The sequence below is a fragment of the Pimephales promelas genome, chromosome 20 (genome assembly GCF_988280905.1).
Source record: "Pimephales promelas chromosome 20, fPimPro1.hap1.1, whole genome shotgun sequence".
Classification (NCBI taxonomy): Eukaryota; Metazoa; Chordata; class Actinopteri; order Cypriniformes; family Leuciscidae; genus Pimephales; species Pimephales promelas.
The window spans coordinates 21,151,798-21,170,690 of record NC_142788.1 but is presented as its reverse complement, the minus strand read 5'-3'; the positions used below and the strand labels follow the sequence as shown (position 1 = coordinate 21,170,690).

Here is an 18,893-nt window from a genome sequence, read left to right as displayed (position 1 = left end):
TGAAAATTCAAAAAACATTAAAAATAGTAACATGTCCAAACTTTGACCGGTAGGCTGCTACTGTCAGAGTGCCATTATTAAATTAATTTCTCTGTGATGTGTTCAGCGGTTCAAGCAAACCATGGCATTTCCATTTCCCACATTCACCAAAAGGAGGCAGGCGACTTCATATTTTTTTGTTTGAGAGGCTTGTAAAAAAAAAAAAAATTCTGAGAAAAGGTTGTTCGTTGAAGATCTTTACAGGTAACATGCTTTATTGCTTTCATTGATAGCGTACTATCGGGCCGTGAGAGTAAGTGCTGTTGAACCAGCAGGTTTAATCCGATCGTTTGAGCTGGAGTTCTCATTAAATTTCTAACTTTTGTGTTTGTATAGATCGGCCGCTTTTCAACCTTTATCTCCTTAAATATTTACCAGAGTTTCCATAGTTTCCGCCAAAACACAAATTACGATTGTAAAATCATAAATTATGCTACTTCAAACAATAGCCTAAATCTTGTTATAGCCTACATTCAATCTTATCTTTTATCTTTGTGAAGTCTGATGGCAGGTTTTACATGTGTTAACATAAAATAAAGTTGTATTAGTAATATTTCTGCGAAAAATAAGGGCCAGGTAACAAGGGTCAGGCGATACTGCACAATGTATATAAAGGCACTGCATGAGTGATTCTTTTATGTCACCATATGCCTCATTTATGTCACCATATGCCAGATAGGACAGAACAAGAAAGGCAATTAATAATCTGTCATTGTGTCAAGAATTTATAGTTTTCACTGCAACCTTTATATACAGTAATGTGTTTTTTCAGATTTTTTTTGGTTGATATTCTGTCTCTATCCGTTAAAATAAACCTACAATAAAAATGATAGACTCTTAATTTCTTTGTAAGTGGGTGAATTTACAAAATCAGCAGGGGATCAAATAATTATTTCCGCCACAGTACCAGTTTAGGCATGTTAAAGTGCATTGTAATGCATTCATGTTGCCATTTATAAAAATACTTAGTTTGACTATAGTTGTTTGTTATAAACCCAACTAAGTCAGTATCTGTTGTCACAAATTTATGTAAGCAAGCATCATTTCCATCCACTACACTACAGTGTTATGAGGCTTTTCGTTTGTAACTACTGATGAGAATAAGAATAATAGAATGAAGTTTTGAAAGAGAACTCCAAGGATAGCAAAGACGATTGTTTAGTATACATTCATGACACTTTATTAGGACAAACACATTTTAACTAGTGATTTTGAACAATAAACCCATTGACATCTCGTATATGCACATTCCAGTCGAGTTTTGAGAATGTTGTCTGGAATGGGTCCCCTCCCTTAAAACAATGTTACTGTTTGTGACTGTCAATGTACAAGCCTTACACAGAAAATGTAGTGCCTTCACTAAAAAGACAAACCAGTGGTTTCACTCATGTGCTGGATAAATAACCCTGACACAAAGTTAAATGTTGTTAATGTCCGTTGAGTTAACACTAAAATATTGCATACATACTTTTTTTGCTCTGCAAAAAAAAAAACAAAAAAAAAACAACAACTATAAAATCAATGCAATGAACAACATTGTGACAGATCTGAAACTGATCCATCAACTGCATATGTTCATAATTATTCTTCAGATTTCCATGAAAATATAGGAACAGCTTAAATATCTTGCAAATGTGAAATGAGCTGTACATGACGTCTAATACAAGACAAGCACATCCTCTCACCCATCATACATATTTACATTATATTTTATCTTCTTTGCAATTAGGTCCCCATAAAGAGTGCTATAAAAAGGTCATATGTTACGATGATCACATCTCTTTTCTCAGCTCTTACAGGTTTCATTGCATTGTTGAATCCTCGATGCCCCTGGCAAAGAGACGCACTAGCTGGCCGTGAACTCTGTGGAAAGAGTGTCATATTAGCAATCATTCAAATGAGAAAATGCAAAGTATTTGGCTTGAAACTCCTTAAACTTCCACTTGATATCATCATTATTCACTATGATTTGCTTACATCATTGGAGCCAGACGTTTGAGCCAAATAACATATTTAGTTGTTTTTGAAAGAAGTCATTTTTGCTGAATTTATTGGATAAAAAATATAATATTAAATATTCCTGTGATGGCAAAGCAAAGCTGAATTTTCATCATCATTTACGCAATATAATTTAATATATTCTTGTAATAATATAAGTCACTTTTGATCAAATAAATGCATCCTTGCTGAATAAAAGTATTAATTTCTTTAAAAATAAAAATTTTACAGACCCCAAACTTTTAAAAGGTTAGTGTATGATTATTAAACAGTTCTTCCATGTGAATTTCCCTCTTGCTAAGTCACACAACAACGTACCTGCATGAGATCTTGGTGTGAGGCAGAATTTCTCCATCACAGTTCCACACGGATACCGAGCGAGGTTTGGTACAGCAAGGCCCACATAGTAAGTCTTGTCCCTTTAATCTACTTGTCTCACTTCCTCTCTCCTTCCACCCTGCGAGATGCTGCTGTGAGTGACCTGCACTGTTACCATGGCACAGTTTCTCAGGTTCCTCCAGTTCTCTTTCAGCAGAGGCCTGAATTTCTCGATCAGCCTCTTCCTCGTATTCCTCTTCTTCTTCTACTACTTCTCCAGGGGGTAGAGAAAACCGAACAGCCTTGACACGATGAACTTCAACGAAGGGCAGGTCAAACTGAAACGATAGTTGCTTCAAATGTGATTTTTCTGTCTTGTTCAGCCTTTAGCTCAGAGTTTATTTACTTGAATGTTATTTGGTTTTACCTGATCCTTTTTGGTTGTGTGCCTGTGAAGGTATGTGAGAAAGCCAAGAGGATTAGTTTCTCGGACCATGATGAGGTCCGCCGTCCCATCGGCCAGGTGAGCAGACGGCGAAAGACCCGTTGGGCTCCGTGGACATGAGCTTGACATACAGGTGAGAGAGACACACTTGAACCTGCCTTCAATAGTCACCCACTCACCTGAAACAGTGATAAAAGGTTAAAGCTTTTTTTTTTTCTCAATTGTCTACATCACAAGTGCATAATGGCTTTCCAGGACTAGCAATTCACTCGTCGGTACTTAAATGACAACCGTCAAATAGAGACGTACAACATATGAACCCCATAGAGACACACAGTACAGTGTGATCCCAGTAATAGGGTCTCTGATTAGATGATATACAGATAATCATTCTATAAACAGACACCAGATGGTCTTACCATCTAATTCACTGTTGCACTGGCTCACATTAGTGCTATAGAGGGAACTGGAGCTGTCAAAGCGGGGGAACAGCCTCTCTTTGCTCTCCGAACAAACACGGCACCTGCACACACACACACACGCTTTTAAAACATTTATGGGATCCAAAGCTGCTTCGAAGGAATATTTCACCCCAAAATTAAAATCCTGTCATCATTTACTCACCCTCAAATTGTTCCAACCCTTTATGAATTTTTCTTTCTTCTGCTGAACACAAACGAAAATATTTTGAAGAGTGTCGGTTGACTTCCATTGTATTCAATGGCCCATCAACTGTTTGATTATCCATATTCTTCAAAATATATATATTTGTGTTCAACAGAAGTAAGAAACTCATGCAGGTTTGGAACAACTTGAGTCAAAGACTTCTCATTCATTTCTATGGTATCCGCAAACAGTGATTGACTGTCGCAAAACTCTGACAGAAAGGCTGTAATGTGACAAGTTATCAAGGCACATGTGGCCGTTGCACTTTCTGCAATCATAGAGCCACGGACCCTGCTATCTCCCCAAAATAAGACCATCTCTGCTAGGAGTTGTACAAACCAAGATGGTGTACTGTATATTATAATACCAAAGACTTTATATAAAGAAAGACGGTGCACTCGACCCGGATTCGAATCCACTGTGAGACAACAATGTGTCCCTGAACAAGACACTTAACCCCTAGTTGCCCCAAAGGCATGCGACTTCTGACATATATAGCAATTGTAAGTTGCTTTGGATAAAAGCGTCAGCTAAATGAATAAATGTAAATGCTTCAGTTGCCGCAGGACAGCCAATAGGCACGCGAGCCGTCTTGCCAATGTCTGCATGATGCCGCAACACGTAGCTTGTCTCTTTTCCTTTGAGACAAGCTACTAGCTATTCACCAGCTAGTTTTCTTCCATTAGAGACCCAACTGCTTGAGGGGTCATGGTAACAGCCCTAAGGAAGGACCTCTAATTCAGAAAAACACTGAGGAATTCAAGCTAATTGTGTAATTTTTTAATGAGGTAACTGCTAATAACACATAATTCTTGAAAGAAAAAGCCACACTAATCAGAACACTAAGGACCCAAACTAATCTAGTAGTCATGGATCCACTCAACACATCCACACATACAAACTCTTCCAGCTATTGTAGCTGTATCAGTCATGTGGGATTTCTTTCTGTTCATGCACATATAGTCATATCCTTCTGGTTCCTGCGGGGATTTTGCACTGTTGTTCAACCTGTTGCTAAAAATGCTCCTTAAAGTCAATATTTTCAAATAAAATGCTCCTAATGTGATTTTCAGGTAAAACGACAAAGACAAATATTTACCCCGAGAGGCACTGAGTTTTGTCCCGTGGGCTGGAGATGTGGGAATCAGCAGGGAGATATTGCACTAGTCCCGGATAGCTCCTGTTACACAGGTACACCATACAACCTACAAGATGAACAAAAACACATGACAATATGAGCAGAGAGGGGATCGAGGTAAATAAATAACAATAAAAGTGACAATAAATACACATAGAGAAGCATCCTGCATTTTTTTAATTATCCCATAATTTACTCACCCTTAAGCCATGACTATATGACTTTCTTCTTTCAGCCGAACACAATTGGAGTTATATTAAACAATATCTTGGTTCTTCCCATCCTTGTAATGGCTTTGAATAGTGCCCAAGTTTTTGAAGCTCCAAAAAGCACATCCATCCATCCATCCATCCATCATAAAAGTAATCCATATGGCCCCAAGGGGTTAATACCAGTATATGCCTTCTGAAGATAAGCGATGGGTTTTTGTAAGAAAAATATTAATATTTACAACTTTATAAACTATAATCACTGGCTTGCGGCAACGTGCTTGTGTCGAGCAGGACGTCTTTTACTTTCGTTTTGTGTTTTATTTTATGTTATAAAATATTGTTGAAACTTCGCCGGTACCCACCTCCTTCTTCCCATATCACCTGAACCTTGTTACAGTGCGTTAATGAAAGGGTCGAGTTCTGGCGGAAGGGTGACCTCTGACCCTACATATGACTCCTAACCCTACGTATGACATTGGACTCATGATGTAGGCTTGGGTAAGAATAGACGGCTCTTACTAAAAACCACATAACTCTTTCGTGACTACGTATATGCCAGTTTTAAATATGGATATTTTTCTTTCAAAAACCCATCGCTTCACAATTTATTCTATACAAAGATGACAAGAGCCAGGATATTATTTAATATAACTCTGATTGTGTTTGGCTGAAAGAAGAAATATAGTCATATACACCTAGGATGGCTTGAGGGTGAGTAAATTATGGGATAATTTTAATTTTTGGGTGAACTATCCCAAAAAACTAGAGAATGTGCAGTATTCAGAATCAGTATTCAGTCTAAAATGTATTTTTAAAGACAGTTGACACTTGCCGTCCATACCTGAATAATCATATCTGAGAGGGCCCATCCAGCGGTGCCTCTCGCTCTCTGCCAAAACATCGCCGTAGAAACCATAGCCCACCATAGACACAGAATAACGTACCAGTGTTTTTTGATAATGGACAGAACACACATCCAAAGGCTGAGAGTCTCCTGGTGAGAGAAAAAAAAGGAAAAATATCCAGTTATGCTATTCATCATCATTCACATTTTTTATTATTTCTATTCAATTTTATATTGTGTTGCACAAGGGCAAATCTTTTTAATTAAAGTTTGTTTTTAAGATAAAAAAACACTAAAGAAATTAACATCAATATAAATATATGAAAACTTAAATATGTTAATAATTCAAGGGTCAACAACCTTCAGTCACATGTGTTATCAATGGCAACATGTGGAAAGACAGAGAGGAACATTATTTTTATATTCTTCCTCAATTCGCAAATGTTTTAGGGCTGCTATCCCATAGGTCGAATCAATTGGGTAACACATTGCCATTAGCACTCATGACAGCATTGCAGTGGTTATGAACTTTTTATTGCTCTTAAAAAAATGCAGATTACCAATGATGATGTGCAGCGTCGATGTCACAGGGTCATTTATGCCCACGGTAGCGAAACACACACAATCTGTAGAGCCTGTGGAGAAGAGTAAACACGGGGGTAAACTAACACTCCTCTCACTATCTTGACCGTGCATCTGAATGACACCGTGTTATGAACAGACCACAATCAACGCCCTTTCCCACACTTATATCAGTCACGGCAGTATGCAAACATTCACCTGCTGGAATTATGCCAATGTGGAGGTCACATGGCTGCAGCATTACAGTTGGGTCATGTTCTGAAACTCCCGCCTCCTGCTGGGTTCGTCCAATCACACCGTGCAGCAGCTCGCTGAACATTCCGTCTCCGCCCACACATATCACTCTGAATGGGTAAAAAGATTTCACTGGAAAAACGCAAGAGCTTAATTTCCTAAAACCTTAATTTAGAGTATTATCAGCAGGCTTTCTCAGAATATAGTGTTACGGCCTCAGCCTTATGGGTGTTGCCTATGTATTTGTGTGTGTATGTTTGTCTTGTAATCTAATTAATGTTTCTTCTTAAGTGTAGGCTCCTCCCTTGCGCACCTGTGGTTCGTTGCTCTGATGGCTCGTGCTGAGCATATAAGCGGTGTGTGCAGGAGTGTGAGACACGCAGCGGTGAAACTCCGTGCGCGTCATGACCATCTAAACATCGGATCAGCTTCAACTCAAGCCTGTGTTCTTTGTATTGTGCCACTATTCTGTTTTATTTTGTTAGTGTTTGGTATGTCTAGTGTAGAGAAAATGTGAGTTTTCTGTGGGAAGAGTGAGAACATGAGAGACGTGAGATTGTGCAGTCATTTATTAGTATAAATAAATGTCTTAAACTGCTTTTTGCCTTGCGTCTCCTATTATGTTATTGAACCCTTACAAAACGAGCATTCTTAACAACAGGGTTCGTAACATAATTGGGGGCTCGTCCAAGATATGTGTTTGAGTAGTGGCAATTTGATTGATCTAATTTAATTCAGGTGACCAATATCCTCTGGTTAGTTAGAGTAAGCCAGCAGGGCTGTGCTTAGCGCCAGTTCTGACGACGGTTTACTGTTTATTGTTTTGCTTTATTATTTTAGTTTGTTGTTTTTGGAGGTATTCCGGGGGAGAGAGCGATCTCTTAATCGGTACCCTCTGAAGACTAGGTAGGGTATTATTTAGATTAATGGCTAGGTAGGTAGGTCCAGAGGGTGTTGGATTATCCTGATTGCTTTTGCGTGTTTTTCTTTTCGTTTTTTTTTATAAAGATGGCAACGTTTGAGCTCAGTCAATTTTTAGATCAACCTAGTGTTGAAGCTTTAGAGACATGTCGAAAAAATGATTTGTTTCTTATTGCTCAACATTATGAGATTTCTATCTCTAGAACACTTCGTAAGGAAGAGTTGAAAGCTTGTTTAGTGACTAGTCTGATTAATAAAGGGGTATTTTCTTCTATTGAGGCTGTTCCTACTGCAGCAGCGGAGTTGGCGATACCAGCTGCAGGAAGTCCGCCCTTACGTGTAACGAGTGGTGTTCCAGTTACTCCAGTGATCGGGGTTGGTGCGGAGGTACGTCCGTCTTTTTCACTACCTAAATTTGAACCTTTGTTGCTGTCCGCAGAATCATCAGGTTTGCGTACAGATTCCCGTTTAAAGCTACGTTTAGCACGGTTACAGTTAGAAACTCAGGATAAAGCTCAGGCGAGACAAGATGATTTGAAGCATCAGATTGAAATGTACCGAATTGACGCTGATATGAAGGTGCGATTGCGGGAGTTGGAGTTGCAGGCTGCTTCAGAGGTACCTAAAAAATCTATCGTCAAAACATCTCGGTTGGAGGTTAATTCTGAGACATCTGCTGGTCCATCCACTTCGGGTGTTAATTCTGTGCCGTCTGATGTGGGATCTGAGTCTGTAGCGCCGTTTTCGACACATTTTGATGTGGCTAAAAATATATCTATTGTTCCACCCTTCCGTGAGAGGGAAGTTGAGGCATATTTTCAAGCTTTTGAACGAATTGCTGTTGCCTTAAGATGGCCAAACGAGGTTTGGGCACTAATGTTACAATGTAAACTCTCAGGTAAGGCACAAGAGGTGTGTGCATCTCTCTCGGTAGATGAAAGCGTACAGTACGATGCCGTGAAAACTGCAATATTACGAGCGTATGAATTAGTTCCTGAGCACTATCGACAACGATTTCGCACTACGAACAAAGGCATGTCTCAAACGTATGTCGAGTTCGCTCGCGAAAAGGGCATTTTATTTGATCGGTGGATCAAGGCGTGCAGGGTAACTGACTATAATTCTTTGCGAGAACTTTTGCTGATTGAAGAATTTAAGAACTGTGTTCCCGAACGTACTGCGTTGTATTTAAATGAACAGAAAGTCAGCACTGTACAACAGGCTGCCGTGTTAGCTGACGAGTACGCATTAATGCATAAAACTGTGTTTTCAAAGCGTCCGTCTGACTGTGGGGGTTCCTCATTAAAGGAAAATGAAAATCTTTCCGACTCACGAAATAAATGGGTTCCAACCAGTCCGAAGTTTAACCGAGAGTGCAGTTATTGTCACAAGACGGGACATGTTATAGCTGAGTGTCGTACTTTAAAACGCAAACAAGAGCGACAAGATTCTTCATCTTTCCAGCCTCGAGGTTCAGTACTAGTGAAAACTGTGTCCCCATCATCCGTCAGTTCTCTTGTGACACCTGACAGCTGTTTTCAGCCTTTCGTATTCGATGGATTTGTTTCGTTAAATGAGAAGGTCGAAAGCCGAAAACCTGTAAGAATTCTCCGTGACACAGGAGGATCTCAGTCCTTTATATTATCAGATATTCTGGGTTTTTGTGCTGATTCGGCATGTAATACCAGTGCGATTGTGCAGGGTATTGAAATGGGTTTTGTGCCTGTTCCTCTCCATCGAGTATATGTTTTTTCTGATTTGGCATCTGGGTGCTTTGAGGTTGCAGTTCGTCCTTCTTTACCGGTGAAAGGTGTGGATTTTATCATGGGAAATGACATAGCTGGAGGTAAGGTAATGCCGGTAGTACAAGTTGTTGATGTCCCATGCAATGATTCGCAGGCTGATGCACTTGGTAAAAATTTGCCGAATGTGTTTAGTGCTGTTGTAACGCGAGCACAGGCGAAACAGGACATTCACGAAAGTAATACTCTTTGTGATTCTGTCTTTTCACAGATTTTGAAAACTGATGTTCTTCCCGACTCCCCTGACTCGACTAAAACGACTTTAAAGGCATCTGATGGCTTTGATCTTAGTTTGATCTCTGATTTGCCCATCTCGCGCGAAATTCTGATCGAAGCTCAGCGAAATGATTTATCATTAGAAAAATGTCGTGCGAGTGTTGAAAATGACAAAAAGTCGCTGCGTAATCACCAGTTCTACTGGAACGATGATGTGCTCATGCGTAAATGGAGTAGATCTTTAAATTCTGAGCAGCGAGACGATTGGAATGCGGTGCATCAAATTGTGGTACCTTCGAAATTTCGATCACATGTTTTAAGTCTGGCTCATGACCATCCTTGGTCTGGACACCTAGGGATAACTAAGACCTATAACCGGGTGCTCCAGCATTTTTTCTGGCCAGGGTTAAAGTCTGATGTTGTGACACACTGTAAGACGTGTTACATTTGTCAGGTTAGTGGAAAACCTAATCAGATTGTACCACCTGCTCCTCTGTGTCCTATTCCTGCCGTTGGAGAACCATTCGAGCGCGTTCTAGTTGACTGTGTGGGTCCACTTCCTCGGGCTAAGTCTGGTTGTCAATATTTGTTGACAATCATGTGCGCGGCTACACGGTTCCCAGAAGCCATTCCGTTACGCAACATAACGGCTAAGACAGTAACTAAAGCCTTAACTAAATTCTTTACAACATTCGGTTTGCCGAAAACTGTTCAAACTGATCAGGGTTCGAATTTTGTGTCTCGTATCTTCCGTGCCTCGTTAAAGGCTCTTGGCGTTTCTCACGTAGTATCAAGCGCCTATCATCCCGAGTCGCAAGGTGCTTTAGAGAGGTGGCACCAAACATTAAAATCTGCACTGAGAAAGTACTGTACAGAGACTGGGAATGAGTGGGACGATGGAGTTCCTTTGGTGTTATTCGCGGTACGTGAGGCGCGGCAGGACTCGCTTGGGTTTAGCCCGTCAGAGCTTGTGTTTGGACATAATGTCCGTGGTCCTTTGAAAATGTTAAAGGAAGAATTTCTCGGTAACAGTTCGTCTGTGAAGACCAACGTCCTTGATTTTGTATCACGTACTCGCGAACGTTTGCACAATGCTTGTGCTGTGGCGAAGGAAGCACTTTCTCTGTCACAAACGAAAATGAAAAAACATTTTGATAGGAAAGCAGTTATGCGTAATTTTTTGCCAGGCGAAAAAGTTTTGGTGTTGCTTCCTATTCCTGGATCTTCTCTCTCTGCGCGTTTCTCTGGTCCTTACGTGATAAAAAGTAAGTGGAATGAAACTGATTATATCTTACACACGCCAGAACGGAGGCGGAAAACTCGTTTATGTCACATAAACATGTTGAAACCATATTTTTGTGTCGAACCAAAAGAGAACCCTGAGAATTTGGTTAGTGAATCGGTGACTAAAGGAAATACTGAGCGCGTTTCATTGTTGGCTTATGCTTTGCCTGTCGATACTGCGGACGATGGGTTGAATGTATCCATGGAAGCTTTAGGAGGAGGATGTTTTGAAAACTCTAAGATTTTATCTTTGCTTCCTGAGCAACTATCCTATCTATCGCCTGAACAGCGAGAGGACGTAATGAAGTTGATAGACAGTTTCCCGTGTTTGTTCAATGACGTTCCTCCGGGTACTAATGTCATTCAGCATGACATTGAGGTCGGTAGCGCATTACCGATCAAGCAACACGCTTATCGTTGCCCAATGAGTCTGAGAGAAGCCATGAAAAGTGAGGTTAAGTATTTATTGCAGAATGGTTTCGCTGTCCCGAGTAATAGTCCATGGAGCTCACCGTGTGTTCTGGTACCGAAGGCTGATGGGTCTTTACGTTTCTGCACTGATTTTAGAAGGGTAAATTCCATCACAGTGGCTGATGCTTTTCCGTTACCGCGGATGGAAGATTGCATTGATTGTCTTGGGGGTGCGAAATATATTACTAAGTTAGACCTTTTGAAAGGTTATTGGCAGGTGCCGTTAACCGAGCGCGCTTCTAAGATCTCCGCCTTCGTAACCCCCGATTCTTTTCTGCAGTATAAACGCATGGCATTCGGTCTGAGAAACGCACCAGCAACGTTTCAACGTTTAATGTCCACAGTCTTAGGTGACGTTCCTAACTGTAACATTTATTTAGACGATGTAGTTATTTATTCGACTACATGGGCTGAACACATGTTGACCTTGCATGACGTGTTTCGTCGGTTAAAGGCTGCTTCCTTAACGTTAAACCTAAAAAAATGTGAATTTGCTAAGGCTTCTGTCACTTATTTAGGGAAGCAGGTGGGAAACGGTAAGGTACGGCCATTGGACGGAAAAGTGACTGCTGTCCTCAGTTACCCAGTGCCTACTACGAGGAGAGAACTACGTAGATTCCTGGGGATGGTTGGGTACTACCGGTGTTTTTGCAAAAATTTCTCGAGTGTGGTTGCTCCTTTAACGAAGTTGTGTAGTCCTAAAGTTTGTTTTGACTGGACTAATGAGTGCCAGCAGGCATTTCTTTCTGCTAAATCTCTTCTTTGTAGTGCACCTGTGCTGTCTGCTCCAGATGTGACTCGTCCATTCCAGCTTGAGGTCGACGCTAGTGCGGTTGGAGTGGGAGCTGTCTTGCTGCAGGAGGGTGCTGATGAAATAGGCCACCCCGTATCGTACTTTTCAGCTAAGTTTAACAGTCATCAGTTGAATTATTCAACGATTGAAAAAGAAACTTTAGCTATGTTGTTAGCCTTACAACATTTTAATGTTTATGTGGGGTCTAGTTCTTCTCCGATCGTTGTTTATACGGATCACAATCCGCTGGTTTTTCTGGGTAAAATGTACAACCATAATCAACGATTGATGCGTTGGGCTTTAATGGTCCAGCCGTATCATTTAGAGATCCGTCATAAAAAAGGATCTGATAACGTGGTAGCAGATGCGTTGTCTCGTGGATTGAGTTAAGCTCTGGTTCTATGCAGAATCAGTTTTCTTTTCCCCTTCTAAGGAGGGAAAGAAGAGGGAAAAAAAAAAGTCTGATTCTTCCTTTAGGGGGAGAAGTGTTACGGCCTCAGCCTTATGGGTGTTGCCTATGTATTTGTGTGTGTATGTTTGTCTTGTAATCTAATTAATGTTTCTTCTTAAGTGTAGGCTCCTCCCTTGCGCACCTGTGGTTCGTTGCTCTGATGGCTCGTGCTGAGCATATAAGCGGTGTGTGCAGGAGTGTGAGACACGCAGCGGTGAAACTCCGTGCGCGTCATGACCATCTAAACATCGGATCAGCTTCAACTCAAGCCTGTGTTCTTTGTATTGTGCCACTATTCTGTTTTATTTTGTTAGTGTTTGGTATGTCTAGTGTAGAGAAAATGTGAGTTTTCTGTGGGAAGAGTGAGAACATGAGAGACGTGAGATTGTGCAGTCATTTATTAGTATAAATAAATGTCTTAAACTGCTTTTTGCCTTGCGTCTCCTTTTATGTTATTGAACCCTTACAAAACGAGCATTCTTAACAACAGGGTTCGTAACAATAGTGACGCATATTTCTGGTATTTAGGCAACACTTCTGCTTTAATAACAAATACAGAGGACAGGGCTCATGTGACATGAATTATTACAATGACACCATTGTTACTGCACTGCACTCTTGAATCTTTAAATAATTTTGTTATTATTGTTTTAAATAACTTACCCATCAAACCCTGTTAAGTCTTTCTTCAGGATGTAGTCTCTGGCCTGATTTGCTCGTTCAGTCACTAAAAACAAGAAACATCCCCCAGATGTTTTTTTTTTTTAAGTCGCTGTATATTTTTTAAAAGGAGTCTTATAATGTGAAACATTTCCTTGATTTTTTTTTTTAAATGAAAGAGTTGTATTAAGTTTTCAGTGCATAAAGCAATTCAAAAAAGTTATTTATTAAAACTGAACAACATAATTGGGTTTCTGAAATTACATTACAGTATGTCAAATGGATGAAATAAATATGTCACATGATCCTTCAGAAATCATTCTAATATGCTGATTTGGAGTTCAAGAAACTTTTCTTATTATTATTATCAGCACTGAAAAAAGGTTGTGCAGTTTAATATTTTTTTGTGGCAACTGATCGGATTCTTCCATAAATGGAAAGACAACAGCATTTACAGTAACTGTCAATTTTGGAAACATTTATATATATATATGAAGAGTTCAGATGCAAAAGCCTCTAAATGCCATTTGAAATTTTCTTCTTTAATGATGATTTTTATCAAACTTGTATATTTAAGTTCAGTAATTTCACTTAAATGGCAATGATAATTACCTATTAATTGTTATTTAAGTGAAATTAATGAAATAAAATATACAAGTTTGATAAAAATCATCATTAAAGAAGAAAATTTCAAATGGCATTTAGAGGCTTTTGCATCTGAACTCTTCATATACATATATATATATATATATATACATATATATACATATATATATATATATTTTTTTTTTTTTAAGAGTATATTTGAGAGAGGAGTCTCTTCTGCTCACTAAGGCTGCATTTATTTGATCAAAATACAGTAAAAAAAAGTAATATTGTAAAATATTACTAGAAAATAAATAATTAAATAATAATACATAAATAATACAAAATAATTGTTTTCTATTTTAATGTTATATTTTTGATTAAATAAATGCACCCTTGGTGAGCATAATATTCTTATAAAAATGTCAGTGTTTTCAAACTTTTGACAGGAACTGTAAATTAAATATTTTGTAACATTATAAATGTTCCTTTTTACTGTCACTTTTGATAAATGTCCTTGTTAAAAAAATTGAATAGTAGTGTGTATGCATGTAATTTAATGTGTGTGTGTGTGTGTGTGTGTGTGTGTGTTAGTGTGTAGTAGGATATGCTACTTTGTCACAAGATTCCATTTATCTGACTACATAACTTCGCTACTCAACTCAGCCCTCTTCCCAAGTCCCGATAAAGATCTGTCGATGTCACTTGAGAACTGTACTACCTGACGTGCTGGCAGTATCAGAGACCAAACGGGGGGGACACTTGATAACTGTTCAGTTATTGAACGGTACAGATAAAGTCTCAGTATCTCACCCACAACATGAGAGCTGATGCCAGCCAGCTCAAACAGAGGGGCCACAAGAGAGTGAAAGATCTGTTTCCCCCTCTTCTTTCCTCCAAAAGGGTTAATGAACACCAACAACCTGTGGGGACGTGAGGGGCCTGATAGAGGAGAAGTAGATGAAGGGAGAGATGTTATTAGAGAATAATAAGTCTGAATGAATGAGAAAGGGCATTATTTCCAGCTTGTACACACTGTGAGTTTTGAGTGCGGTTCGGAGTTGAGTGATCCATTGATCCCGGACGCCCCGGCTAGGACAGCAGAACTGGGTCCTGCCCAGACTCCATGACAGTCCATGTCCGTTACCTCTGCTGTTGCGCTTCACATAGAACACTTGTGATAAGAAACAGACAAAAACAAGGTTCAAAAACAACTTTGTTGTATTTGATCCCTGTGCAAAAAAAAAAACAAAAAAAAATCACTTTTAGAAACTTACATGTAAAATCAAGGTCAGTGTCTTCTACTTTCTTCTGGGTTTGGATCTCAACACGACCTTCCTTCACCCCAATCACCTCTGCCACCGGCACTGAAACTAAGAACGACAGACCGATGCTCTTGAATAAGTGATGTACATGTGTCTCATATTATCAAGGAAGATTCCACCATTCCTACTCAGGCCTAGTTGCACAAGGTTGTCAAGCCTGGATGGTGCTGTTCAACTTGTTTTGAGTTCATCAGAATGCAGACAAAGACAAATTGCCAGTAAGAAGGGACTTTTAAACAGTATTTTCATGCATAAACTGAGCATTGAGCATAGACATGCATGTTTATGGATTATTCCTTGAATCCAATCCAGCTAGATTATGTTAGACCAGCATCTATACTGTCAAGCAAATAGGATACACATTGGATAGCGCACAGTGACTTTAACTTTTTTCTATATTTACTGTCAATAGTTCAACTAATTGTAATTATACACCAGGGATCAATGCACTACATGGTGGTTAATTATCTACAAATAAGACCCCGTTTACACCTGGTATTAAAATGCGATCTGTATCCAGATAAGTTATCCGGATAATAAGTACTGATTCCATTTACACCTGGCCACGTAAATGTGTTTTTGCAAAACGGATATAAATCCGATCTTCACCTCCTGCGTTATATGCAGATTTAATGGATTGCACGCCACCAAAAGCAACAGATCTGAGCGGCATTTTATTGATCATCAGCTAATTTCCAAATCAGAGACATCAATAAGAGAGTGGCAACAGGCCTGGTAAGATAATTTCGTTTCTTTACTTGAAGATGTGTTAACTGCGTCTGTGACTTACTTTCACTTTTATTTGCGATGTTTGCACGTTGAATAGACGCTCAGCTGCTCATCTGCGGTGATGCGTGTCGCGTATCGCATCTGACTAGGCTATAACATGACATATAGCCTATATAACACGCTCTCACTCGTTTATTTTTTAGCATTTTTGGGAGGAGTAAAATATACATATGTGGTTTCAACAACCAGATTGCGTTTACACCTAGTAAAGATCCGGACACAATGCGAGCCAGACTACCTCCAGATGTGGTCAGGCAGATCCGATCACGATCCGATCACAAAGCGTTTACACCTTGCATTAACATGCGTTTTTTATTATCCGGATAACTTATCTGGATACAGATCGCATTTTAATACCAGGTGTAAATGGGTTAGTCACCGATGTGTCAGAGGTGCACCCTGTGCTATTACATTTCTTATTCTATTTAATAATTGCAAATGATTTTATTACTATCGTTTGAAATAATGTTTTGGATACTTCTTAATAAATGCTGTTAACTTGGGCTCATATATTATTTAAAACATTTTTAATTAGGCCTAATAGTAGCCTAGTTAATACTAGTCTACTACATGCACAGCTGGTCATGTGATGTCAACATGGCTGGGCCCATTAGGGGTCGACCTTCTCCTTGTAGAATTGACTTATTTATTTTTAGATGACTGGACTCTTCATCTCATTTGAGTAAACATCAATTTAATAAAATTCTCAAAGGTGCTACATTTCTTTGCGTAAAAGTAGCCTATATAATTAGTAAATGTGCGAGTCTGCCTTTAATCGAATAATAATGATACATTATACATATAAATGTGCGGTTACTCATCTACAAATAAGAATGACTTAATGCTCCATTACAAAGCTGTATCACATGTAATTGTGTCACTCCCTAAGAACACCCATACTATGACCTTGAGTATTACACTTTTGGCATTTAAAACCAATTTAGATATATACATATTATCTATACATTTTTTTTAATAACAAACAACTGTCCCAAAACTTTGAGCTGTCAACCTAGACCGCGTAATTGGATAATAAATGTCGTACTTGTTTTCTTTTCCCGGTTCCTCTTGTCGATCTCAGTCCAGCTGAAGTACCATCCGCTCAGGAGAGCCTTGTAGCGCTTATTACCGATCCAAACACTCGACTCAACTCTCACCGAATCTATCTCCATCGTCTCTTTGGTAGTTTCATTTAAATATACTTCCAAAAGCAGTTGCCTATTCAGCGGTATTTTTATCTATGCAATATGTCCAAGTTGGCCAAAACGTCTAACATCTGAAGCGAACAAATATAAGCATAATTTAGACTTGGATTAAAAAGAGTCTCCAAGTGTAATAAATACGTTTTGTTTTTTTGTAAGTAAGTAAGGTAGGATCCGATAAATTATTTCGGCCTTGTCTTCGCTATCCTCTGCTACTTGACTGTACCTTACAGGCTTTTTTATAAAACAAGTCCACTTCCTTTTGAGGTAGCGCACCTGTACTGGAAAAATTTGCATACGCAACGCTCATTGGATAATGATTATGCAGAAAGTAACCGTAATTCATTCGCCCATTCAACATTTTAAACTTTATAAAATAGAAATATTTTAGTCATTTCCTCATTGTTTAATATAAATACTGTCTGTGCAGTGGTGGGCGGAGCTAGTGAAAATAGTAGTAAATAAATACTTAGCTAATGTAAATAGACAAGTTAAACGTGTAGATAGATAAAACACTTTAGAACCTGCTGGAAATTCAACTTAGATACAATCATGTAAGTTTGTCCTTTCTGCATCCATTTTTGTTTCTGTCCGTGTGTTTCTTTTTCTTCCTTTATGCAAAGCTGGAAAGTTGACTTTCCTGAAAATCTGCTTAACCCGACTGACTGAAAGGGTTCCCTAAAGAAGTTAATCACCCATCTGAACTTTAAAAACAAAAAAATTGTCTGCACTTACTAACATGTTAGAATAACAACAGTTTTGGCATATCACGTGATCTGTCAGTGCCTTTGGCATGTTTCAGAAACCATTGATTTTTGGCAGTTTTGTGCCTTTGTCGCTAATTATTTTTAATCTTGCATGTAATATTTTGTATGACATACCATAATGTGTATTATTTTAGACATTAACTGCAATGGGAAAGACACAATGTATATCCTCTTCAATAAAAAAAAAAAAAAAAAAAAAAAAAAAAACCCTTTTCATTGTTTTCCAGTCTGTTCTGTAATATTACTTTCATAAAGCGTATACTTCAGAACAGTTCCTTCGAACCCCCAGCAGGTGGAGACAGTGGCTTAGACAAAAATAAATACACCTGAAAATGTTTTTTGCTAAATCTAACTGTGATAATAAGTAAAATTATTAAAGATTTACAAGTTTTTACCAGTTTTCAAGATGATTATTCAATATCGTTCGTGTGTTCCTTCCAGGCACCATTCATATGTTCCCTTAGTTTCAACTTTGTCATTTGCACAACATGGTTGTGAGGGGGTCAATCAAACAATGAAAAGAGAAAAAGGAATGTAGCATGAGTCATTTGATGACAACCTATACTACTTTGTCAAATGTGACAATGTGACATCCATTTTGTGTCAAAAGAAACATGCATACATCTGCATTTAGAAATTTTATACAGATACAGTGATGCATCTTGGCAGCTTTCTTCATAATTATAGTTTACAGTGTTGTTTTGGAGTTGCTAGAGGGAATCCAGCTGGGTAGATGAGGTCTAAATTGAAAGCAGCTGCTTTATTTTGTCCCAGTTATGGATGTGACGGAGCATGTAAACAGATCCTGTGCAGATGTCCTTGTTATATTGAATGGAGAAAACTCTGAATGGCTGAACAGAAAGAGATGACAAGTGATCAGTTTTTTTTTTTCCTGAGGGAAACCTCTTTTGTATTATATGTTTTGATGTTTAAATGCTTTTTGATGCACTTGTTTGAGTCAGTTGATGTCAAGGATAAGCTATCTCTGATGGCTTTACAGTTTTGTAGATGTATACATATGATAAAACTGTACGTTGATATAGATATTGAAAGCTGGGCTGAAGAGATTACTAAGAGACATTTTACAAATATCTGAACTAATCAAATATAATGTAACTGGAAGTTCACATTGTTAATAGAAAGACTTGTGC

General features: G+C 38.7%; 1 protein-coding gene and 1 long non-coding RNA gene across 2 annotated transcripts; one reads left to right on the top strand and one right to left on the bottom strand.

Annotated features, from left to right (window-relative positions):
* Nucleotides 1–1,192: 1,192 nt before the first annotated feature.
* LOC120463823 (ceramide kinase) lies at nucleotides 1,193–17,209 on the bottom strand. The gene is made up of 13 exons (XM_039653157.2): nucleotides 16,819–17,209; nucleotides 14,937–15,032; nucleotides 14,696–14,833; nucleotides 14,473–14,601; nucleotides 13,078–13,141; nucleotides 6,441–6,586; nucleotides 6,221–6,295; nucleotides 5,658–5,810; nucleotides 4,566–4,671; nucleotides 3,220–3,323; nucleotides 2,783–2,979; nucleotides 2,356–2,693; nucleotides 1,193–1,902 (listed from the first exon to the last, which is right to left on the bottom strand). Exons 1-13 carry the CDS (start codon nucleotides 16,943–16,945, stop codon nucleotides 1,842–1,844), a joined length of 1,734 nt encoding a protein of 577 aa, XP_039509091.2. The 5' UTR covers nucleotides 16,946–17,209; the 3' UTR covers nucleotides 1,193–1,841.
* On the top strand, nucleotides 6,683–12,841 carry LOC120493504 (uncharacterized). The gene is made up of 2 exons (XR_016147964.1): nucleotides 6,683–11,247; nucleotides 11,670–12,841. It is a non-coding gene; the product is annotated as an uncharacterized LOC120493504 (long non-coding RNA).
* Nucleotides 17,210–18,893: the final 1,684 nt, after the last annotated feature.